The sequence below is a fragment of the Scardinius erythrophthalmus genome (assembly GCF_964197995.2).
Source record: "Scardinius erythrophthalmus genome assembly, chromosome: 8".
Taxonomy (NCBI): Eukaryota; Metazoa; Chordata; class Actinopteri; order Cypriniformes; family Leuciscidae; genus Scardinius; species Scardinius erythrophthalmus.
This window is the reverse complement of record NC_138228.1, coordinates 11,556,133-11,577,147: the sequence shown is the minus strand read 5'-3', so window position 1 is coordinate 11,577,147 and position 21,015 is coordinate 11,556,133. Positions and strand designations below refer to the sequence as shown.

At 37.6% G+C, this 21,015-nt stretch overlaps 1 protein-coding gene across 1 annotated transcript in view; it reads right to left on the bottom strand.

Moving 5' to 3' along the window:
- hydin (HYDIN axonemal central pair apparatus protein) overlaps window positions 1-20,131 on the bottom strand; it is a gene marked incomplete at its 3' end in the record, with an annotated part of 69,706 nt that extends 49,575 nt beyond the window's left edge. Inside the window, exons 1-10 of the mRNA XM_081372750.1 lie at window positions 20,010-20,131; window positions 17,759-17,884; window positions 16,204-16,323; window positions 15,806-15,940; window positions 14,779-14,978; window positions 14,557-14,681; window positions 3,678-3,879; window positions 3,158-3,338; window positions 896-995; window positions 445-563 (exon numbers count right to left, since the gene is read on the bottom strand). Of these exons, the coding sequence (XP_081228876.1) occupies window positions 445-563; window positions 896-995; window positions 3,158-3,338; window positions 3,678-3,879; window positions 14,557-14,681; window positions 14,779-14,978; window positions 15,806-15,940; window positions 16,204-16,323; window positions 17,759-17,884; window positions 20,010-20,087 (1,386 nt within the window). The 5' untranslated portion in view covers window positions 20,088-20,131. The remainder of the gene's footprint in view (window positions 1-444; window positions 564-895; window positions 996-3,157; window positions 3,339-3,677; window positions 3,880-14,556; window positions 14,682-14,778; window positions 14,979-15,805; window positions 15,941-16,203; window positions 16,324-17,758; window positions 17,885-20,009) is intronic.
- Between the last annotated feature and the right edge of the window lie 884 nt (window positions 20,132-21,015).

Sequence of the window (21,015 nt, the reverse complement as noted above, 5' to 3'; positions counted from 1 at the left end):
TTTGGCAGATTGTGAGCAACATCCTGATAAATTTGATATGAGATCCTGCTTGATATGGCTTCACAGTAATCAATTCTGTGAAGGGTTCTTCTGTTACATCAATAGTTTCTTCCCACCACTACTACAGTACATGCTTTAGTCTGTGTAATGATTTGGAGGAGGTAACGCTAAGTGGTTTTGTCTTTTAACCAGCACTGAGGGTTAAGAAGGGGACAATAACACTTACAATCATTGCAGCACTCCAATATAAAATGTTTAATTAGTAACATTTTATGTCAATATGGACGCATTTTGCACCTTTAGTGTGTTATGCAGCTGCTTAAATGTGAACAACTGAATAATAATTATTACAGGATTTAATGGGATACAATGTAACTTAAGCTCAAATTGCTTTTACCATTGAGATTAAAACAAAGATACTACATGAGGTTTCTACAATTGTACCTTATAGCTTTGTTTGGAGCCAATGACAATGTTTCCCATGTCTAGAAAGTCAAAGCTGAACTGCAGTTTTGGGCCTACACCCTCTCCTTGAATGCATAGTGGCAACCGAGATTCACGACCTGTGTAAGTACAGAGCATTCAAATAAGAAAAAAAAAAAAAAAAAGCAAAGGTTAGCATAATGAAACAGGTTATTAAATTTCACTTGCTACAATATCAACAGTCTGTCTTTCTAGGTCACTACTAATCCAAGCAACCAGAATATTGTCAGACCTTACTCAAACATGCAAATAAATGCAAACCTGATCTCCAGGCCTGCAGATGTTCCTAAGCGCAACATGCAAATGTATTAATGCATTGTTAGAAAACAATGCAAGTGTGCATGAGCAGCAAAGCTGGGACAGTAGAAAGTGATTGTTTTTAACACAACATCTGTTATCATGGTGTAAGTACCAGTGATTTCACAGTAAACAGTCTGCTGGTAGATCCTGGCTTCCTGAGGTTTAAAGATGATGTTCACCTCTGCAATGCTGTTGGGCCAGATTTCTCCCTTCTGTAAAACAACAGAAAGTCAACAGAGAGAACACACAAAAAATCAATTTTGATTCATTTTCACATATGTTATTTGTTAAGCGTAATGCAAAGTCACAAGTGTGAAAAAGAAGTTTTAAAATATTAGTATAATTTAAAATGACTCTTTTTCTATTAAAGAATATTTAAAAATTAAGTAATGTCTTCAGTCTTCAGTGTCACACAATCCTTCGGAAATTATTCTAATATGCTTTTTATTATCAATGTCAAAAATGGTTGTACTGCCTAATATTCTTGTGTAAACCATGACACAAGCAAAAAAAAAAGCATTTATTTGAATTAGACTTTTTTTAAAGCCTTTACTGTCACTTTTGAACAATTGAATGCATCATTGCTTAATAAAAGTATTTATTACTTTAAGAAAAAATCTTACTGGCCCAACTTTTGAATTATAGTGTATAAGAAACTAGATAATAAATTACATCAATGTCATATTATTGTAACGTTTGATCAGGCACCAGTCCATCAGAGGGAGCCATCACCTGAATATTGAACTCTGTTACTTCCTGTTCCTGCCACATCATTTCCTGTCTTGTCATTTCCTGTCACTCGGTATTTAAGCCATGTGCTATCACTGCCTTATTGCGAAGTATTGCCAGTTCTCTGCCTTACTAAGCGTTCTACCATTCTCTTTTTGTTGACTACAGTTATGACCATTGTTTTGCCTTTTGACTCATGCTTTTGGATTGCTGTTTTTTTGGATTTGTCTGCTATTGGATTGTTTTACCTGTGCTTCGACCAAGGCCTGTGACCTGACTACGAGTTGTGACTATTGTTTGGATTTTATGCTCAGATCCTTTAATAAAGACCCGCTTATGGATTCTACTCAGCCTACATCCTCCTTACAATTATTTACCAGTAATTCATGGTAAAGTCATTATTATTACTATTATTATTATTATTATGACAGGAGTGATCTGAAAAAAGACCAAAATGTGTTTGCATGCTACACTACTCCCTGAAGCAGTGACACATAGAAAGTAGTGACACATAGAAAGTGGTGAAAGCCTAACAATCAGAGCTGGTAACACAAACTTCACAGGTATGATCCCAGCAGGTGATGCATCAATACTTGGGAGATACCAATGTCTCTTATCACCACTGCGCTCTTCAGCAAGTCACTTACAATTAGAGTGCTCTAGGGGGGTTGGCCACAACTGCATTGGATAAAAATGTTTGCTAAATCACTAGTGAACAAACAGCATGTTGTGTCACCAGGCAGTGCTTGACAGAGAGTTGACGGAGCAGGTGCGATCAAGCTCTACTGCATGTAAACAGATGCTCACATCCAAGCAGAGGGGATACCGATCTGTTTTGTTTAGCTTTGTTTTCTTGTCTAAGCCTGCATAAACCTGGTTTGAAAAATCTTAAGGTGAGAGTCAAATCAGAGCAGAAATGAATGGGAATAATTTTCATTTATAGCCATCCTTATAGCTGCATCTTCTTCTGTCTTAAACATAAAATGCACATTAGATTAAGGAAAATGTGAGGTGCAGAGAGAAACGGAATCACTGCAGTCTCTGTATGTGCCTCTAAGAGGCTGAATGTCACAGCAAGGTGACAGAATTAACACAAAACACTGTTGGATGTCTTTTGAAGGGTATGTGATTAGTCATTTGGAAAAACAAAGTGCTGAGCTGGACTTCCTATAGATCGTGTTATAATCGACTGGCACTGCTGCATACATTCTGCCTCAACTGCAGACATGCAAAACGTACAATGACTCTCAACTGTAGCAGAAGACCAATCACTAGGTGCATAACCAGTGCAGAATTTAGGATTAATAGAATTTAGGGATTGTATGCACAAAGTGTTACAAGTAAAAAATTAAAAACTGCCCATTCACAATTAGAATTACCATTTAGTTAAGTAAATCACATTTAACTCTCACCCACATAACAAATCCTCGTGTCTAATTAGAAACAAGCTCAGTATTTTTTAAATTGCTTGGCTGAGTGAAGTGATGTCTAAGTTTGGTTTCCACCATATGTTTAGGCATATGGTTATACGGTACAAGGACATTCTAGGTTTCAGATTTAATTGCTGGTTATGCAATATTGCATCGGGGTAAACTGAAATCTAAAATGCTGAAGCTTGTCATGTGTCTAGTTGTAACTAACACACCAGGGGTCTCATGATGATGTCCTGGTCATCCAGAGACAAAAGCTGCTGCTGGGTTTGCACAAGCCCCTCCTGGAGGGTATGGGAAAACTGCGAAAGACAAGCTCGCAAAGAAGGATCAGTGTTTTCTGTCAGAAACTGCTCCATCTCATCATCCACTTCTTGATGCAGCTCTGAAGAAAGCCTACAAAAGAAGAAAGAAAACAACAGAGAATAAGAGAAAAATGGACAAACACAGATTGACACATTCATAATGTTAAAAGAATAGCTCATTTAAAAAAAAAAGGAACTTCCGTCATTATTCATTACCACTGAAAATGAGTTTCACTTGTCTCTCGGTTTGAGAAACAAAAAAAATGCACCTCAGATGCTGTCAACAGAATTTTTCATTAAGACGTGAGCATGTCACCTCACTTGAATTTAGGATAAACTGTAAAGATTTTATCTTTTCAAAAGTATAGAAAAACTTAAATTATAGCTACAATAAAAACACTTAAATTTAATAGAGGTTAACAAGTCAAACCTTAATTTGTCCCGTTCCTCTTCCTCCTCAGTGGCAAAGTTCTTCCACTGGTAATGCACAATGGAATCACTCCTGTTCATTATTGCCACTTTCTGGTAGGTAGCTAAAGAGATGTAGGTTTTCTCCAGCATCACACAGTTCTTGTCCAATCCGACATTTATATCTGTGGAATCTCCATAGAGGGTGATTTGGATGTCTTCTCCTAAAAAAAAGGAGTCACAAGGTTGACAGACATATCAAAGTAAAAGGTTTGCATGAAGACAGTCTACTGTTAACACAAGACTTACAATATCAACCAAAGAATGTGATTATTTCTACAAGAGTATTGATGGGTCATTCTCATGAAACCATCCATTCATTTGTGCCAACCCTGTTACATTTAAAATGTTGTAGGGTTGAATGCTATGAAGTTAAGAGCACAAATGGCTAATAACAAGCGTAACTAGCAAATATTATTGTGGCACACAACATTATTTAAAATTCAAAATATAAAAACATGATTTTATTCAGATTAATAAGGCCAATAAAACAATTTAAACAATGATGGTCATTTAACTGAATGACAGCCAAAAAAAGGACAAAGACAAAATTTGCGTTTTTTCATAACATTTTTCATAAATTTTAGGTCTACATTGTCTACATTAACAAAGCAAAATGTATAATTTATGGGGGAAAAAACTGCAAAAAATTTTGCATTACAGACTAAACGGAGTTAAATCTACAAAATAATGTGCCTTAGTTCAGTATTTTGAATGGGGGCACAAACGGGGCATCAATGGCACGTTTTTAGAAATAGAATCGTCTAATTCCCTAGCAAGCATAAAAGATTTACAACTAGGCAATCATACGACTGGAGCTGTGTGATCTTTTTTAGTCACCATGGTGGTGGCGCTACATGTAAACAAATAGAGGTCTGTATTCTGCGTTTGTTACCATGGTGGAGCTGTGTGCTGCAATGATTGTGAACCTGGTCCATCAGGACAAGAGTTCCCCAATGAAATGTGGTCATGTGACCTCACCAAAACCAATCAGAAGCAAACAAAACACACGTAAAATTCAAAACAAAAGCTCAAATCAGAAATGCTGCTGGCTTACATATATTTACCTGCATTTTGATTTGTTTTACTAGTTTGGCTACATTCAAAGCAGGAGCTTCATGCTTAGTGGACTATCACAGCCCTGCCTTGTCCATAATGTCAGCGCACTTACTCATGCATCCACACAAAGTTGAAAAAAGTATTGAAACGAAACATAAAACAGCAATTGTTTTCACAATAAAATGATATATACCAGGTAAACATTGTTCTTGGACTATAAATCTTCTGCTCTGGATATACTGAATTGCATTTGGAATATGTAATATGATTGTGCTGACTGACAAACACAATGCTGGGGAGGAGGGGCGCAAATATATGAGACAATTCCTCAAGACCAAGTAAACAAATCGACAGCAAAGAAATCCATCAGAGGTAAACTGGTGGAACAAATTTTAGCTGTTACATTTATTGGCTGTTTCAGCACGCTTCAAAGCCCAAACATCACAAGCACATGCACTTTTCACTTCACATATTGCATGTATGAACATATGCATCACATGTTTTTGTCTGTACGTATATAACGTTTGCAACTCTTGCACACATTCTAGAGAGAATACTTTTATTTTTCTCAGCATGTGTCTCTCTCTGATGACTCTATTCTGAAGGGGCTCTAGCTCTTGGACACAAACAGACAGGTCACCAGAGGCATTTTAGATTGTTAAGACATTCCCCACCCTCCTTCATCTCATCCCATAGAGACCTTTATGGTATCAGGTGTACTGGATATAATTAACCCCTCACCTGTTTGTCTTTTTGTACACTGAGGTCTTAAAAATACACTGACTGTCTTCAATGCAAAATAATTCAGTACAGTGCCTAATGAGGCTGCTAAGGACGTTGGGAAGACAATACGTTTACAATAACTTTACAATAAAGTAAAGCAAATATGTTGATGAATAAGGAAAACAAATCAATACCATAATGGTTATTGGACGATAATAGAAATTATTTGCTTTGATTATCAGTATTGGTTGATATTGGATATATATTTCAGTCAATATTGGGTTAATTTAATTTATTTAATTTAGAAGTTCATTTCCTTTATTTTTACATTTAGATTACCTTTCCCATCATCTAAAGCTCACTTATTTTTTAAAAACACTAATAAATTTAATAACACTGTTAAATGTATTCTTTATCAAATTTCACATAACAATTGATTTTAGTTTTTAGTTTTATTTGTTAAATTTATTTAGACAAATTAACACATAATTCTTATTTTTGGCCATTTAGCATTATAGACAGATTTTAAAGGGATAGTTCACCCAAAAATGGAAATGTTGTCATCACTTACTCACCCTCAAGTTGTTCCAAACCTGTATGAGTTTCTTTCATATTTTAAAGAGTGTTGGTTACAAGACAGTTGACAGAAGCCATTGACTTCCATAGTATATTTTTCCTACAATGTAAGTCAATGGCTACCGTCAACTGTTCGATTACCAACATTTATTATTATTATCTTCTTTTGAGTTCAACAGAAGAAAAAAACAGGTTTGGAACAACTTGAGGGTGAATAAGTGATGACAAATTTTTTGGGTGAACTATCCCTTTAAGCAGTGCATGTTCATTGGTAAATGAGATCATTGTTGTTTTCCAAACAGAGGATGACAGGTAATTTTAGTCGACACACACACACACACAAAGTTTTCACAATACAATAATTTCCCAAATAAAACTGCAAATAAAAAAAGTTCTTGAAGTTAAACCAGAAAAAATAAAATAAAAACAGTGTCAAGCTTAATGAACTAGATCAATGAAAAAAAACAATACATAATACTATGCTTTCACCAAACGTTTTTCTGTGCTGTACAGTAGAGACTAAAGAGTGTGAGAAAGAGGAGACGGGAGCCTGAAGTATTTTCTCTGTAGGGGCTGATCCAGTTATGCAAGCATGTCTCCTAGCAGAAGGACTGCTGTTATTCAGTGCACATTTTAAACAAGCAAATGTAATTGCCGCACATCTGATGTACTTGGAGCAGAAGAATTTGCATTTATGTTTAAGCTACAACAGCCTTGGAAGGAGAGCAAATAAGCTGTATGGGGGGAAAAACTAGGCTTTATGAAAGGAAAAGACAGACATAGACAGTGTAAGAGAGAGGGAGAGCAATAAAAAACTGACAGACAGACAGAGAGAATAACAATATTGGTAGAAGAAATGAAACTGCCATAATGACATCCTGAAGATGATATGGCAGAAGGCAGGTCCTGTGGCTTCTTTCTTTTCTTCGCTCCCAGTCTTACCCTTTCATCTTTTTTTACTCTCTCCACTGATTAATTTGCTGTAGATATCACTTTTCACAAATGAGCCAGAGACATTTAACCTCTGTCTCTATGCATGAAGCTTTGAGAGAGAGAAAAAGAGCAAAGGAAATTGTGTCTTTGATGGGACACTGCATCTGCCAGCAGGCTGAAGGATTGTGGGAGCTGTTCAGAAGAGAGGGGAGGGGAGAAGAATGGGAAATGAGGAAAGCTTTCATAGAGCTGCAGATTGTGTGTGTGTGTGAGATGTCTTCATCAGCTCACTCTTAAGTGCACCCTAAAAAGCCTGCCAAGATAGGGGGTGTTCTCCTTCTTGACGAGGAAAGTGGTCTGCTTATATCAGAGAGTATGATATAGATACACATTTGGCCCTCCTAACCTAAGGAAAATAAATCTGAGATGACACAAACATACAATAAGGGCGTTTTTCACATCTGGCTTAAGTGGAGCGTTTGTTTCGGAACCTGATGCGTTTTGTCCCTTAGTTCAGTTTGTTTAAGCCTATATGAACATGGCAATCGTGCTCAAATCTGCAAAAAAAAACAAAAAACTGAACATCTGAACAAGGTGGTCTCGGCCGACTTAAAACCGAACGATGGAGTGGTTCGCTTGAAATGAGAAAGCAATCCGACCCAATGGACCAACAAACCAAGCTGGATCACAATGTATAATGGGTAATTACGTACGTTGTGTGAAAAATAGCAGTGTTTGTTGTCTCAATATGAACTGAAATGCCTAATTGAAATTTGGTCGAACAAACGTATTTTAGAACAACTGTCCAAAACACTTAAAATAATATGATTAATGTGCGGAATCCAGGAACATAAACAGGGTGCACTCTAAGGGTGCACAGTTTACTCGCAAGTGACTTGTGATAGCAAACCGAACCCAGATGAAATTGCAATATTGTGACAATTTTAATCCCTGTTTTGAAACAAAGTAAATATCTACAGGTCTGAAAACACCCTATGAAACACAGAGTTTCTATTTGGAAGTCTTGTACAAAAAATATCATCCATTCCTACTGAAATTAACCTATGTCAAACCTTAATTAGACTATACACTGAACAAAATACTCATAAATAAAGAAAAACATTATCTTAACAATAGCCACGGATCCTTTGGCATTTCTAAGGAGGCAGTTCATGTATTTTATTCTTACAGTAGCACAACGCATTTTAGCAATTCATTCAACAAACAGCAGTAATTATCTTATTTATTTTCATGACATGTTTTGTATGCATTGTGTTATGCTGTCTGAGACTACTGAATAGGGGAGGAAAAGAGAAAGATTGATATACTGTAGACAGAATGGAAAACGTGACCTGTGACCCATGCAACAAAGTTGATGTGTTTGTTTTGCTTGTTTTCATTCGCGAATATAATACCGCTTTTTCCATTAGCCTCGATGTTGCCATTTAAACAGACCTAGATGCTTACAACTCCCTCTGTATCTCTTGTCTCTGAATGCCACGATAATGAGATTTTGTTTCTATATGAACGCCGTTAATAGCAAACAAGCCATGGGTAATGCGTTGCACTGCCATTTGTAACAGGAAATATAAGAAATGAGATACACACTTTACCACATATGAAACAAACTATTTGTCATGCTGTTCCATGCATGCATTCCCTATTTACAGGCAGAAATGATAGGAGGGATATCCTTTGAAGAAACCCAAGTGTCCCTTGAAAGGAAATAGCTTTCACTGTGTAAGAAGAAGTCACAGTGAGTGTGTACTAGTGGGTGGGATCCCCTCTGTCCCACTGCTGCAGCTGCTACCCGGGGCTTTTTGGCTCCTTATACATATTTTAGAGTCAATGGGCAAACTCTGCAGCCTAGATAAGGCAGATGATATGAAGCAAAACAGCTGGGAGGCATTTGAAAATGTAGGACAGATTAAGTAACTCATCCTTTACGGTGTTGCTTAGAGGAGATAGTGTCTCTACTTACTTCCAGCTATTGGTAATTAAACATTATTGTTTCAGAGGGACTACATGAGCATCAATATCTCTTTAGCTTTGTAGTCCATTATTAATGGAAAGACAGAACAGTGCAGTTAAAGACAGCCCCAGATTGCACCTTATATGTTTATATTAAACATGTCAGCTGGTTGTCAATAAGTAACATGGACATTAACCTTTAAATCTGAACACATCATGTGTACAGATAATTGTTTGGTGACTGACTGAAAAGCTACAACCTTGAGATCAAAGATTTAAATAAGACTAATATAATCATTTTTTGATTCCTTCACTCAGAGCTCTCTTTTGTCAAAGAGAATTAAAACTAAATCCAGGGACATTCCCTGAAGCTCTACAACACTGGGGAAAAAAAATATTTTGCAAGTTTTAATGAAAAATTTAATTTAACACATGGAATTCAGTAAATCCACTTAAACAAGTTAAAGGTACACTATATAACATTTTGTTTGTTTAAAATTAACACAATTTAAATAATGAGTCAATATATCATCTACTGACTACCAAAAGCAAGCACCAAAGGGCACAAGATATTGAACACTATAGGTGCGTAAAAGACAAGGATGGTCGATGACTACAGGACAGGCGTAAGATCTTGTAACGCTGACAACACTATTTCAAGGAGATATCCAACATCGAATTCACAAATTCGCCGGTTCCTGAAGGCATCCCAAATGTCGGCTCAATCCCTCGTATTACAACTGAAGAAGTTGCCAAAGCCATTGATAGCATGAAGGACCAGGCTTTAACGATCTGCCAGTGGATTTTTGGAAGTTGAAGGAGCTGCGTGTCACCACGATTGAATGGCTAGCAACTTTCTTCAATGTCACTGTCGACTTTGGCCATGTACCAACCAACTGGACCACAATAATTACAGTCCCTATTTTCAAGAATAAAGGCAACCCAGCGGAATGTTTTAAATTACCACCCTATCTGCCTCCTATCACACACAATGAGCACCAGTGATGCGAGGAAAAGCACCGGAAGAAAAAGAAGCCACTGCATATGGCCTTTCTTGATCTTGAAAAGGCTTTCGACCGGGTGCTGCAACTGGGTTCAACTACTCTATGAAAACACCAGCAGTCATGAAAGATGCACAGCTGGCATTTCTGCTAGCTTTCCTGTGAAGGTTGGTGTACACCAAAGCTCAGCATTGTGGCCGCTACTCTTCATCCTGGTCTTGGTTACCATCATTTGAGACCTGCAACAGGGTATCCCATGGGCCCTGCTCTATGCAAAGGACATTAACCTGGCTGCCACCCAACCGGGAAGAACTGGAACACTAAGTCCAGGCATTGAATGACCGCCTCAGCCAATATGGCTTACGCCTCAACATCAAGAAAACAGAATATTTGGAAACTAATCCTTCTGATGGCAACATCCTGGTTAGTCGCGAAGCCCTGATGAAGACAACCAGCTTTAAGTACCTAGGATTGCGCCTGCAAAGTGACTGTGGTATCAATAATGAAGTGCGTGGAAGGGTGAACTGGATGTGCTGGAAAGAAGTCACTGGAGTTCTATGCGATAAACGCATACCAATCTGTCTCAAGTCCAGTACGTACAGTAGTACATTCAGTGGTACGTACAGTTGAGCTGTACTGAGCCAAATGCTGGCCAGTTACCAAAAGCACTTGGCACTCTCTCCACGTTATGGAGATGTTACTGGTTACTGGATTACTGGTGTGTCTCTCCTTAACCACTGCTGTAATGATACAATCCGGCGGCAAATGGGTGTTGCACCAATTACGGAGAAAATTCAGCAAAGCTTCAATGGTATTGGCACGTTCTACGAGCTGCACCAGGCACTGTCGCTGACACCGCCTACCACTTCATGGTGGATGGGAAACGGCCACGTTGACGGCCAAAGCAAAGATGGCAGGATACAATCGAAGCAGTTAAGGATCACCAAATTATACACAAACGGGGCACTTGACCATGCAAAATAGTATACCAAGATCCAAGAGCAGACTCCACACTTGTGGAAAACACGCTAGAGGAAGAATAATATATCATCAATCCCATGGTAAGGCTATTATAAGTGTTTATATTTTAAAACTGATGGGATGGTTTTCATGGGAAATTGTGTACATACGTCACTCGCCCATGAGAGTCTTGTCATATCTGTAAATAGAGAAAAGGTGCTCCGTCTACTTTGACGCATGTATGTTGTGGGAGTGGCCTAGGTTAGTTGTCACAACGTGTGAGAAATGTTGACATGGAGCACACTTAATCTCGAACCTCTGGGGAAGCTGAAAAGAGGAGAGTCTACTAGAAAAAAAAGATAACACCACAGAGCTCGTAATAAAACGAGAATCAACATTGGCTTGGCTTTTAAGAGATGTCAAGAACTGAGAGATTTCAAATGTTGAAAAAGTGATGCAGAGATGCCTTTTTTTTTTTCATCAGGTGAGTAAGGTATTTTATTGAACAGATAAATTGCCTCAAACAGAGTTTATTGTAAAGCATTATCTATTGTGAAGTGTCATCTCATCATGGTTGTTGTAGCGCTGTGCTGGAATTTATTTTTAAGGTAGTACCGTGTCAATTAATGGGTAGAGCTACAGTAACGTCTTCAGCTACTCGTGCTTCAGATCCTTTCCATCTAAACTGCTTATATCTCTTAAAGGTCCCATGACATGCTATTTTTTGTAGGCTTTAATATAGGCCTTAGGGGTCCCTAGTACTGTATCTGAAATCTCTTTTCAAAAATTCAGCCTCGGTGCAGAATTATAGCCACTACAAGCCAGTCCCAGAATGAGCTTCCTTCAGACAGGCCGTTTCGGTGTCTGTAGCTTTAAATACTAATGAGGAGGAGAAAGGCGGCGCAAGGTGGAGGGTGGGTGTGGCCTTGACCATCTTGCGCAACGGTACCGGTCCGTGGCGTGCATGTTTACGTTGGATATAGCAATGGCACGAAGACACGCAGTCGTTCAAGCATTTCAGTTTGACCCAGAATCTGATCCGGATGGAGAAGCAACGACTCGGCGGCTCCAGCAGGACGTTTCCGAATGGTTAGTTTAAAATATTATGTCTGGATACGGTACTTTATTCGGATGGTTTAGTTATTATCATGTAGCTAACGCTAACCTACTGTTGCCTTTTCATGAGAGATCTGTAACATCTGTAATTTATCTTATTACAATTACATCATCAAGCTCTGCGATCTTGAAATGCGGATATCGCGCGCGCCGTATAACCAACAGGAAAACGGTTATCCAAATAACAAAGAAGTGTAACTTACAACACTCGCGTTACAGTGTGTGTATTCACACACATAAACTGCATGGCTGCATAGCTAATGTGACAGCCACATTCTACGTGTAACAGTCTAGGCAACCATAAACAGTAAAGCAACACACTTATATATCATTAGTTGACTTACTTGTCCGAGGTGTGTAACGTTAGCTGAGCCAAAGAGAGTGATCCAGACTTTAGTTTCAGACGTTCAGCAAGCCCAGCTCTGTGTTAACCCTTCGGTGTTCATTTGTACATCCAATTATAGAGCAAGTGTTATGCTTCGCTCGCTCAAAAGCCATGATATCTCTCGTGGACAAACTAAAATCGCGCGCGCGTTCCTACTTCCTAGCGCATTTTTTCATGTGCGGAAAATATTCTCTGGGCGGGCAAAGCAGAGACAGGGGAGGTAACATTCCTCCTTATGACGTCACAAGGAGGAGATTCAAGATCAGCGCGATTGAGCTTCCATTTTCTCAAAGGCAGAGAAAGATAACAAAAGCTCGATTTACACCGATTAAAATTTCTAGAAACTTGGGGACCATATACAGGCTAGGGGAACTCATATTAATGTTAAAAAACCTCAGAAAGTGAAAACTTCATGTCATGGGACCTTTAAGCCTAGTAGGCTAGTGAATGTTTTATGAGCAGTATGATAAACAAATTCATCTGCAGTCACGCAGAGCCTAAGCACAACCAAAACAATGTTCTTCCACAAAACACATGCAGTTTTTTTGGGGGGCTAAAGGACCAAAAGTTACATAGTGTACCTTTAGGTAAAATTAACAAAATAAATAGGAACATACTTTTTGTTTTTACTTAACTTTTTTTTAAGTGTTTACACAAAATACATATTTCTTAATTATAGAGTTTTCCTTTTTTTTTTCACTGCACTGACATTTGCACAGCTACAGTATGTTCATTGAACGATGAAATGAACAAATCCTACAACCTAACCACAAGATACTCTATAGCACATTAGCAACCACAAAAACATCAACAACAGAAACTCTTTTAAAATGCCCATCATATCTGAACAATAAACACTATCAAGTTTGGCTTTTACTGAAAAGAAAAATTACTCTCAAACTTCAGCCCTGTGAAATACGCCGCACAGAGAGAGCACCTTTAGAGACTTGAGAGAGGTCTCTGTGCTTATCTGAGATGAAACTGGGACTGCAGGGAGATGTTTCTGCCAATCCCAGAACCAAACCAATGAAGACATGATCCAAAGCAGCTTCGCGTTAAACATAAATGAGGAGGAGACAGGAAAAGGCGCTAAATTAAAAATGATACTCCCCTGATGGACACAAAGTGGTATTTTTAGAACAGAATGCATATTAAAAAGTTAATGCCGATGGCCTTCAGCAGACCTGTGTGTTTATTCAGTGAGACAGGCAGAGCACCTGCACAAACCACACACACACACACATATACCTAAACCACATGCTGAACTACATGTTGAAATATACAAGCACATTCACACAGACAATAATTCATGCACACACTAGTATGTCATTTAAACACACCCTCTTACCCATGCACATGATCTTTAATTAAAAATTTCTTAGCACCATCTTGTCTATAAATACTGCCTATCCACCTACAGCTGATTCAGGTAAAACAGTGATTCAGCATTAAGATGTAATCAAATGAATCCTAACAACAAATCAACTATTGGATTTTGAATTAGATTACAAAATAACCGTTTTTAGAGGTGTAACCAGTCCATCCTGATATACGATATATTATAAGATTAACCAGGCACCCAGTCTGATAAAATCTGATAATAGGATTTATTATTAATATAGCTATTTGCCTAAAGGGCCCTTTGAAAGCTCAAATAGAACAAAAATAACTGATGCTTTTTAATCATAATAACCTCAGGGTAATCAACACCTAAAGAATAATATATTCAATTTCACAAAACCTTGAGGAAAGTCATGTAAATATATACTGCCTCAAAAAGAACAATGCAATTTGGCTAGTCAGTGAGTCAATGTGATGTTTTTCAGCCTAAATTTACTTTAAAATGCCATCTACATTATTTTCTGTGCATTATGGTGCTCTGTGGGTAGTAAAAAGAGCACAGTATATTAAAGCTATTCTCAGTAGAAAATAATTCGAAAATATAAAGATGAACAGACATTAACGATGCAGGCTAATATTAAGATCATTTACACCTCTTGAGTAGGACGCAGGTGGGTGCATGTGGAAATCAGTGCCTGTGTCACAGTGACATATAGCAGTGTGTTGCAGAGGAGTTTGTAGGAAGAGCAGATTGTGGTGATGTAATTAGTAAGTACCTGAATGGTAATGCAGCAGCAAAACCTGGCTGTGATCCCCAGTGGTTTTTGGCAAGAACTCAATGGTAACTTGCATGCTTTGACCAACATCAAGAGTACCTACAGATGGTTCTACAGAAAATGGGCTATGGGGAACATATAGATGCAATCATAAAAAGAAAGTGTCAGTCATAAATCCAAAAATGAAATCATCTACACACCACAATGTCACTCCTCTTTTACCTGCGTGTGCTGAGCTGGAATTTAGCTTCACAATTTCCTATGTTCCGCACAAGCAGTGTTCTCTGGGACAAGCACTTGACTGGACAAACTTGGAAATGCAGACTATCTGGGAAGTCCAAGATGGCACGGGGCCCAATTGCACGGATGGGTACTTCAAACTTCTCACGTTCAGTCGCACAGAGGAGTCTGTGAATATAATCCTACAATTACAGGCATATGAAAGTCAGTGGTAACATATAGAGGAAGATAAAGCCTTGAAGAAGACAAGGCTTAAAAAAAACCTAAATATAATATGGTACTATACATCTGGTACATGGTTTCTTTAATCAATCCTAATTTAAATAAACCCCAGGATTATGGAATTATTGCATTGAGGAGTTAATCCATAATAATTACATGCAAAAAGACCCTTGGATCTGAACCTGACAGAAAATACAAGCAAGAGAGGAAATAATATTGTCTTTCTCTGACTGGGCCACCACAGCTCAGTTTGAACTGACTTAATTGGAATGACAGTGTTAAGAAATCTGTGTTAATGTTTTGCCAAACCAAAATAGATTAGCAGGTCACATTAGAGACTGCAAAAGAGCCACTAATGGACCGATGAGTGGCTGTGGTGGAAACACTAAGCCTCCAGTGCCCTGTGCTTACCAAAGCACTCTCTCAGATTTCTCAAAGATATGTTAAACATTCAAATAAAACTTGACATTGAAGTTTACTTCAATGTGCAGCATCCAGGTGGATGCTGCACATTGGTGGTGGTTGAGGAGATTCCCTCTTCCATGTAAAGCGCTTTGAGTACCTAGAAAAGCGCTATATAAATGTAACGAATTATTACTTCCCACGTTGTGTTGGAGAGGCACAATTAAAGACCTCTGGGATCCTTCAAAATAACTGTGTGGCAGTTTTTGCATGTTTCCTAACATTTCTTTGGTCTGTTCATTGATTTACAAGCAAATATGCCCATTAGTACACTACGGATGGCAATATGTGAGAGTCAATTGCAGATGTTGCGTATAAATTTTACCTTGTTCTCTTGTGGAGTAAATAAAATGGTGAACGTAGATGCCATGCCTGGGGCCACTTTCTTACTAGCATCTAATGGGCTGACCACTTTAAAATAAAGTGAGTCTTCTTCGATCACCTTTACCAGTCGAGGAACCTGCAATAGTCAGCAGCATGTCCATGTCAAGCCAGTGATCATTACACATGAAAATGAACAAGATAATCACTATTTGTCTTAAAGGAATAGTGCAAGATGTTGAATGGTGTAAATTAGAATGGCACGAACTACAAACTACCAAGTGTTAACAAAATTGCATACTGTGATTTATCATATTATTTATTTATGTTAAGATATATTAATACATTTAGTGTGTGGTTATATAACACACTGTATGATCAATTCAGATACATGAAAGTCACCTTGTCACTGTTCCGCAGCTCTAAGGGGACCTTGAACGTCTTAAATGGTGAGTAGTTTTGGAACACAATCTCAGAGGGGTACGGCTGAAACATGGCCTGGTCCAAATCTAATGAGGAAAACTATAAAAAACAAATCAAGTCAAAATTAAACTCTTAGAAGATATCTGATTCAATGTAAAATGTAGGAAATGGCTTCCCTATTTCAACTTTAATGTCAAATAAGCTCATTTAAAACAGGGGTGTATTAAGGGAGAAAAACAATATTCTTTATATATCTTGTATTCGTTATTGAGAAGATGTTCATGTATAATTACATCTGTCACATCTAGTTTATCTCACATTCTATTGTGTCACAATGCAGCAATTCCCACACACACATATCTTAACTGGTACACATGGGTGAAAGTATAAATTATTTTGAATAAATTACCAATATGTATGAATAATAAAACAACAATCAACTAAACATTTACACTTGCAACTATTACATTTGCAGAAACCACATACATTCTGCTCAAAGTGAGCCAAAAATGCAAAATAATAAGCCTAATAATAAGGGATGGTAAAGATCCATTTCCAAAAGCACAAACATAAAATAATGATGAAAATTAGGAAAATGATTAAATACAAAAAAGAATGTTAAAAAATAGTTGTTAAATTCGTATTCGTACATTATTTTTGTAATGTGTTTAACGTGTAAAGTCATAATTCTTTTATGATATAATACTGCTTTTTGTTTGATTTTTGCAATAGGCTAGTTACTATATAATAGTGATTTTTGCTGAATTGTATTAAAAACAGTCAGGGTTTTAAAACAGGCATCATAATAATTATTTATTATAATAATATTATATCATATTTATTATAATAATTAATAATAATTTTTAGAAACATTCATTGTCCCTGTTTTTAAATTCATAGATAATAACAAGTGAGAATTCAATGGCATTTTTGACCACCGAACTAGGAAACGTCCTTAGGTTTCCATTTCAGAAATCTGGTCACCTTACTTTACTGTATAAAGGTACTGTAAACAATTGCCATAGACCTTATTCACAGCTGTGTCATCTTTGATTTTTAACAGGAATGAATGTGAGGCTGTGAGGGATAGACATGCATCTCTTCAGTGGGTTGTACTGTTATTTAATATGTTTTTTAATTATTCTGCTGATGAAACACAGCAAAAATATTTTTCCAAGAAATTTCAGTAGACAAAAAAACTCTAGAAAATATGAGCTGTGGAAAATGATGAGTGATCTAGGAGCTTTGTACAGCTTTTTACAGCGGATGCCATTGAAAACAAGATAAGTCTATCCTCACAGCCTCGTTTTCATAGGTCATGGCGCTGCTCTGAATAAGGTATTTTTGCTATCATATACAAATATACAAATCAAATTAAAAGCCTCTAGTATCTCCCCAGAGAGAAACTATTATAATGATGTCCTTAATCAACTTTGAAAATGTTGCTACTTAGATACTTGGAACCAGTGATGTAGAAGAGCAAACTAATTAATTAAGTGCTGGAGCTGAGCATGCTAAAATGATGGTATTTTACCTTGTGATGTGTGGCCTCACTCATGTCTAAGAGTTCCAGGATGCGGGGCGGATGCACCTCGTAAGTGTTTGATAATCGCTCCTCTGTAGTCTGGCACATTTCTCGAGCATATACTGATGGAATCAGCTGGAAAGACATTTGCAGACTGTTATGAGTGCATTTACACACAGTATGTGTGTGTGTGTGTGTGTGTGTGTGTGTGTGTGTGTGTGTGTGTGTGTGTGTGTGTGTGTGTGTGTGTGTATTTCCTATATAAAAAAAAATATATATATATACTGTATATATATAGTATGTGTGTGTGTGTGTGTGTGTGTGTATTTCCTATATAAAATATTTATATATATATATACACAGTGTGTGTGTGTGTGTGTGTGTGTGTGTGTGTGTGTGTGTGTGTGTGTGTGTGTGTGTGTGTGTGTGTGTGTGTGTGTGTGTGTGTTTATTTATATAGGAATTTTTATATATTTTATACATTTTCCTATATTCTGCAGCAATTGTCCATATAGTATAAATTATTCTTTGTAAAGCTGCTTTGTGAGTAGAGTGTGCGTTTGTTTGTGTTTTATATTCCAATACATTGACAATCAGACATCAGACACTCTTTATTCACACATACACTGATAGGGTCTAAGTGACAAACAAAGATAAAAGAGAGACATTGCAGTAAGTAAAATTACAATCCCCAACAATCCCATTACAATCCCAAAAAGTGATTACACATACATGGTACAGCAGATATACACTCACTGGGTACTTTATTAGGTACATCTGTTCGACTGCTCGTTAACGCAAATATTTAATTAGCCAATCACGTCAGCAACTCAATGCATTTAGGCATGTAGATAGACATGTTCAAGATAATCTGCTGAAGTTCAAACTGGGCATCAGAATGGGGAAGAAAGGTGATTTAAATGACCTTGAATGTGGCATGGTTGTTGGTTATTACAGAAACTGCAGTTCTACTAGGATTTTCACGCACAACCATATCTAGGGTTTATAGAGAATGGGCCGAAAAAGAGAAAATATCCAGTGAACGGCAGTTCTGTGGGCAAAAATATCTGATTGATGCCAGAGATCAGAAGAGAATGACTGGTTCGAGCTGATAAAAAGGCAACAGACAACCGAGGTCTGCAGAAGAGCGTCTCTAAACTCAACAACATATCGAACCTTGAAACAGACGCGCTACAGCAGCAGAAGAACACATCGGGTGCCAATCCTGTCAGCTAAGAACAGGAAACTGAGGCTACAATTCACACGAGCTCACCAAAATTGGACCGTAGAAGATTGGAAAAACGTAGCCTGGTCTGATGAGTATTGACTTCTGCTGCGAAATTCAGATGGTAGGGTCAGAATTTGGTGTAAACAACATGAAAGCATAAATCCATCCTGCCTTGTATCAACGGTTCAGTCTGCTTGTGGTGTAATGGTGTGGAGGATATTTTCTTGGCACACATTGGGACCCTTAGTACCAATTGAGCATCGTTTAAACACCACTGCCTACCTGAGTATTGTTGCTGACCATGTCAATCCCTTTATGAACACAGTGTATCATCTTCTGATGGCTACTTGTCACAAAGCTCAGATCATCTCAAAGTATTTTCTTGAACATGACAATGAGTTTACTCAAATGGCCTCAACAGTCACCAGATCTCAATCCAAAAGAGCAATAGAGCTTTGGGATGTGGTGGAACGGGAGATTCGCTTTATGGATGTACAGCCGTCAAATCTGCAGCAACTGCATGATGCTATCATGTCAATATGGACCAAAATCTCTGAGGAATGTTCCTAGGACCTTGTTGAATCTATACTAACCAAGAATCAAGTCAAGGCAAAAGGGGGTCCAACTCAATACTAGCAAGGTGGACCTAATAAAGTGGCCAGTGACAATGAACAGGTTTTACATATTCTTCCATTTTTGTGTTTGTCAACCATCTGTCAATCAAAAAGGAACATCAAAATGCACTTAATCATCCTACACTACATCAAAAATGTTGAGTATGATGTGGTTCACTTTTAATAACTAGTTTTGTTATTTAAAACATACAGCATTTTAGGTGTCCTAGTAAAAGTACCGCAAGTCTAGTATGTTAATGTAAGTTTTGTGAGTAGTTTAAAAGCAGTAATAGTAGTTTAAGGTACTAATAGTTAGTGCTCCGTTTGAAGGCAGAGATTTAATGCATGATAAGGGTGACCTGATGCTTTACAATCAACGTGAAAAAAACAAAGTATTAAGATATATTAAAGTGCTCACCTTTGCGGAATTCGTCTCCCGTTTTACCAGCTTGGGATTTCGGGGAGCCACTACTTTTGTTTTGAATCCCACTGGCATCTTCTCGCGTGAACTGCGGAGGTTTGACTGAGATGCTTGGACATTCGAGCCTGGCATTGTGAAACAAACGTAACGTTACTCGCGCTTTATGTATAAAGTTGAAATCAAATGTTAATGACAGACATATCTGTTTTCTTTCTTGACTGTCGATGACAAGCGAAACATACGAGAACTGTTTAACCGAGAAGCAGGTGGCTAGACGCCATTCGCACGAGAGGTCGATTATTTGGTAAAGTTGTGTTTATCGTTTAAAACACGTCCAGGACGTTTTAAAAAATATATTTGTAAAATAACAACATAGCGACATTACAAACTAAGTGTTTAAATAATACAAAATAATAAAGAAATTATTTAAAATCCCAGCTAATTTCTTGTGAAGGCTCTTCCGCCAGCGTACACTTCTCCACTTTGAGCTTGGTGGTTACCATGGCACCGGGGTACTGAACGTTTTCAGTAAACAGTTCTCTGATTGGTGCGCATGTGTAAAGAAGCCCTGGGATTCGCTGTGAGTTTTGGGTCCGAGCAGTGTAGCTGAAGATATCTGTACCATAGCAACTTCAAAACCACAAACAAAGTGTACCTTTCCCTTGTGCTCGTATTTAGTTTGATTAAAATCTTAAAGAACTGCAAAGTGTAGACTGTATGAGACAGCATAATGGAATGTCATGGAACAATGGCAGAGAAAATATTGAACAACATTTTATTTTACATGCACTTTACATTCATATTGAGGTGCTCACCACATCAAGAGTGAAAACTGCCTAAAATCATGAAGTATTTTTCCTGAAAGTTCAGTGTAACATTAGGCAAACAGACTGTCCCCATGTAATTTCTACTAAATTAAAGTCACCATGAAATCAAAATGGACAATTCTTGTTTTTAATGGATTATTGTAGTAACTTGCAACAACTTCTCTTCTCTGATGATG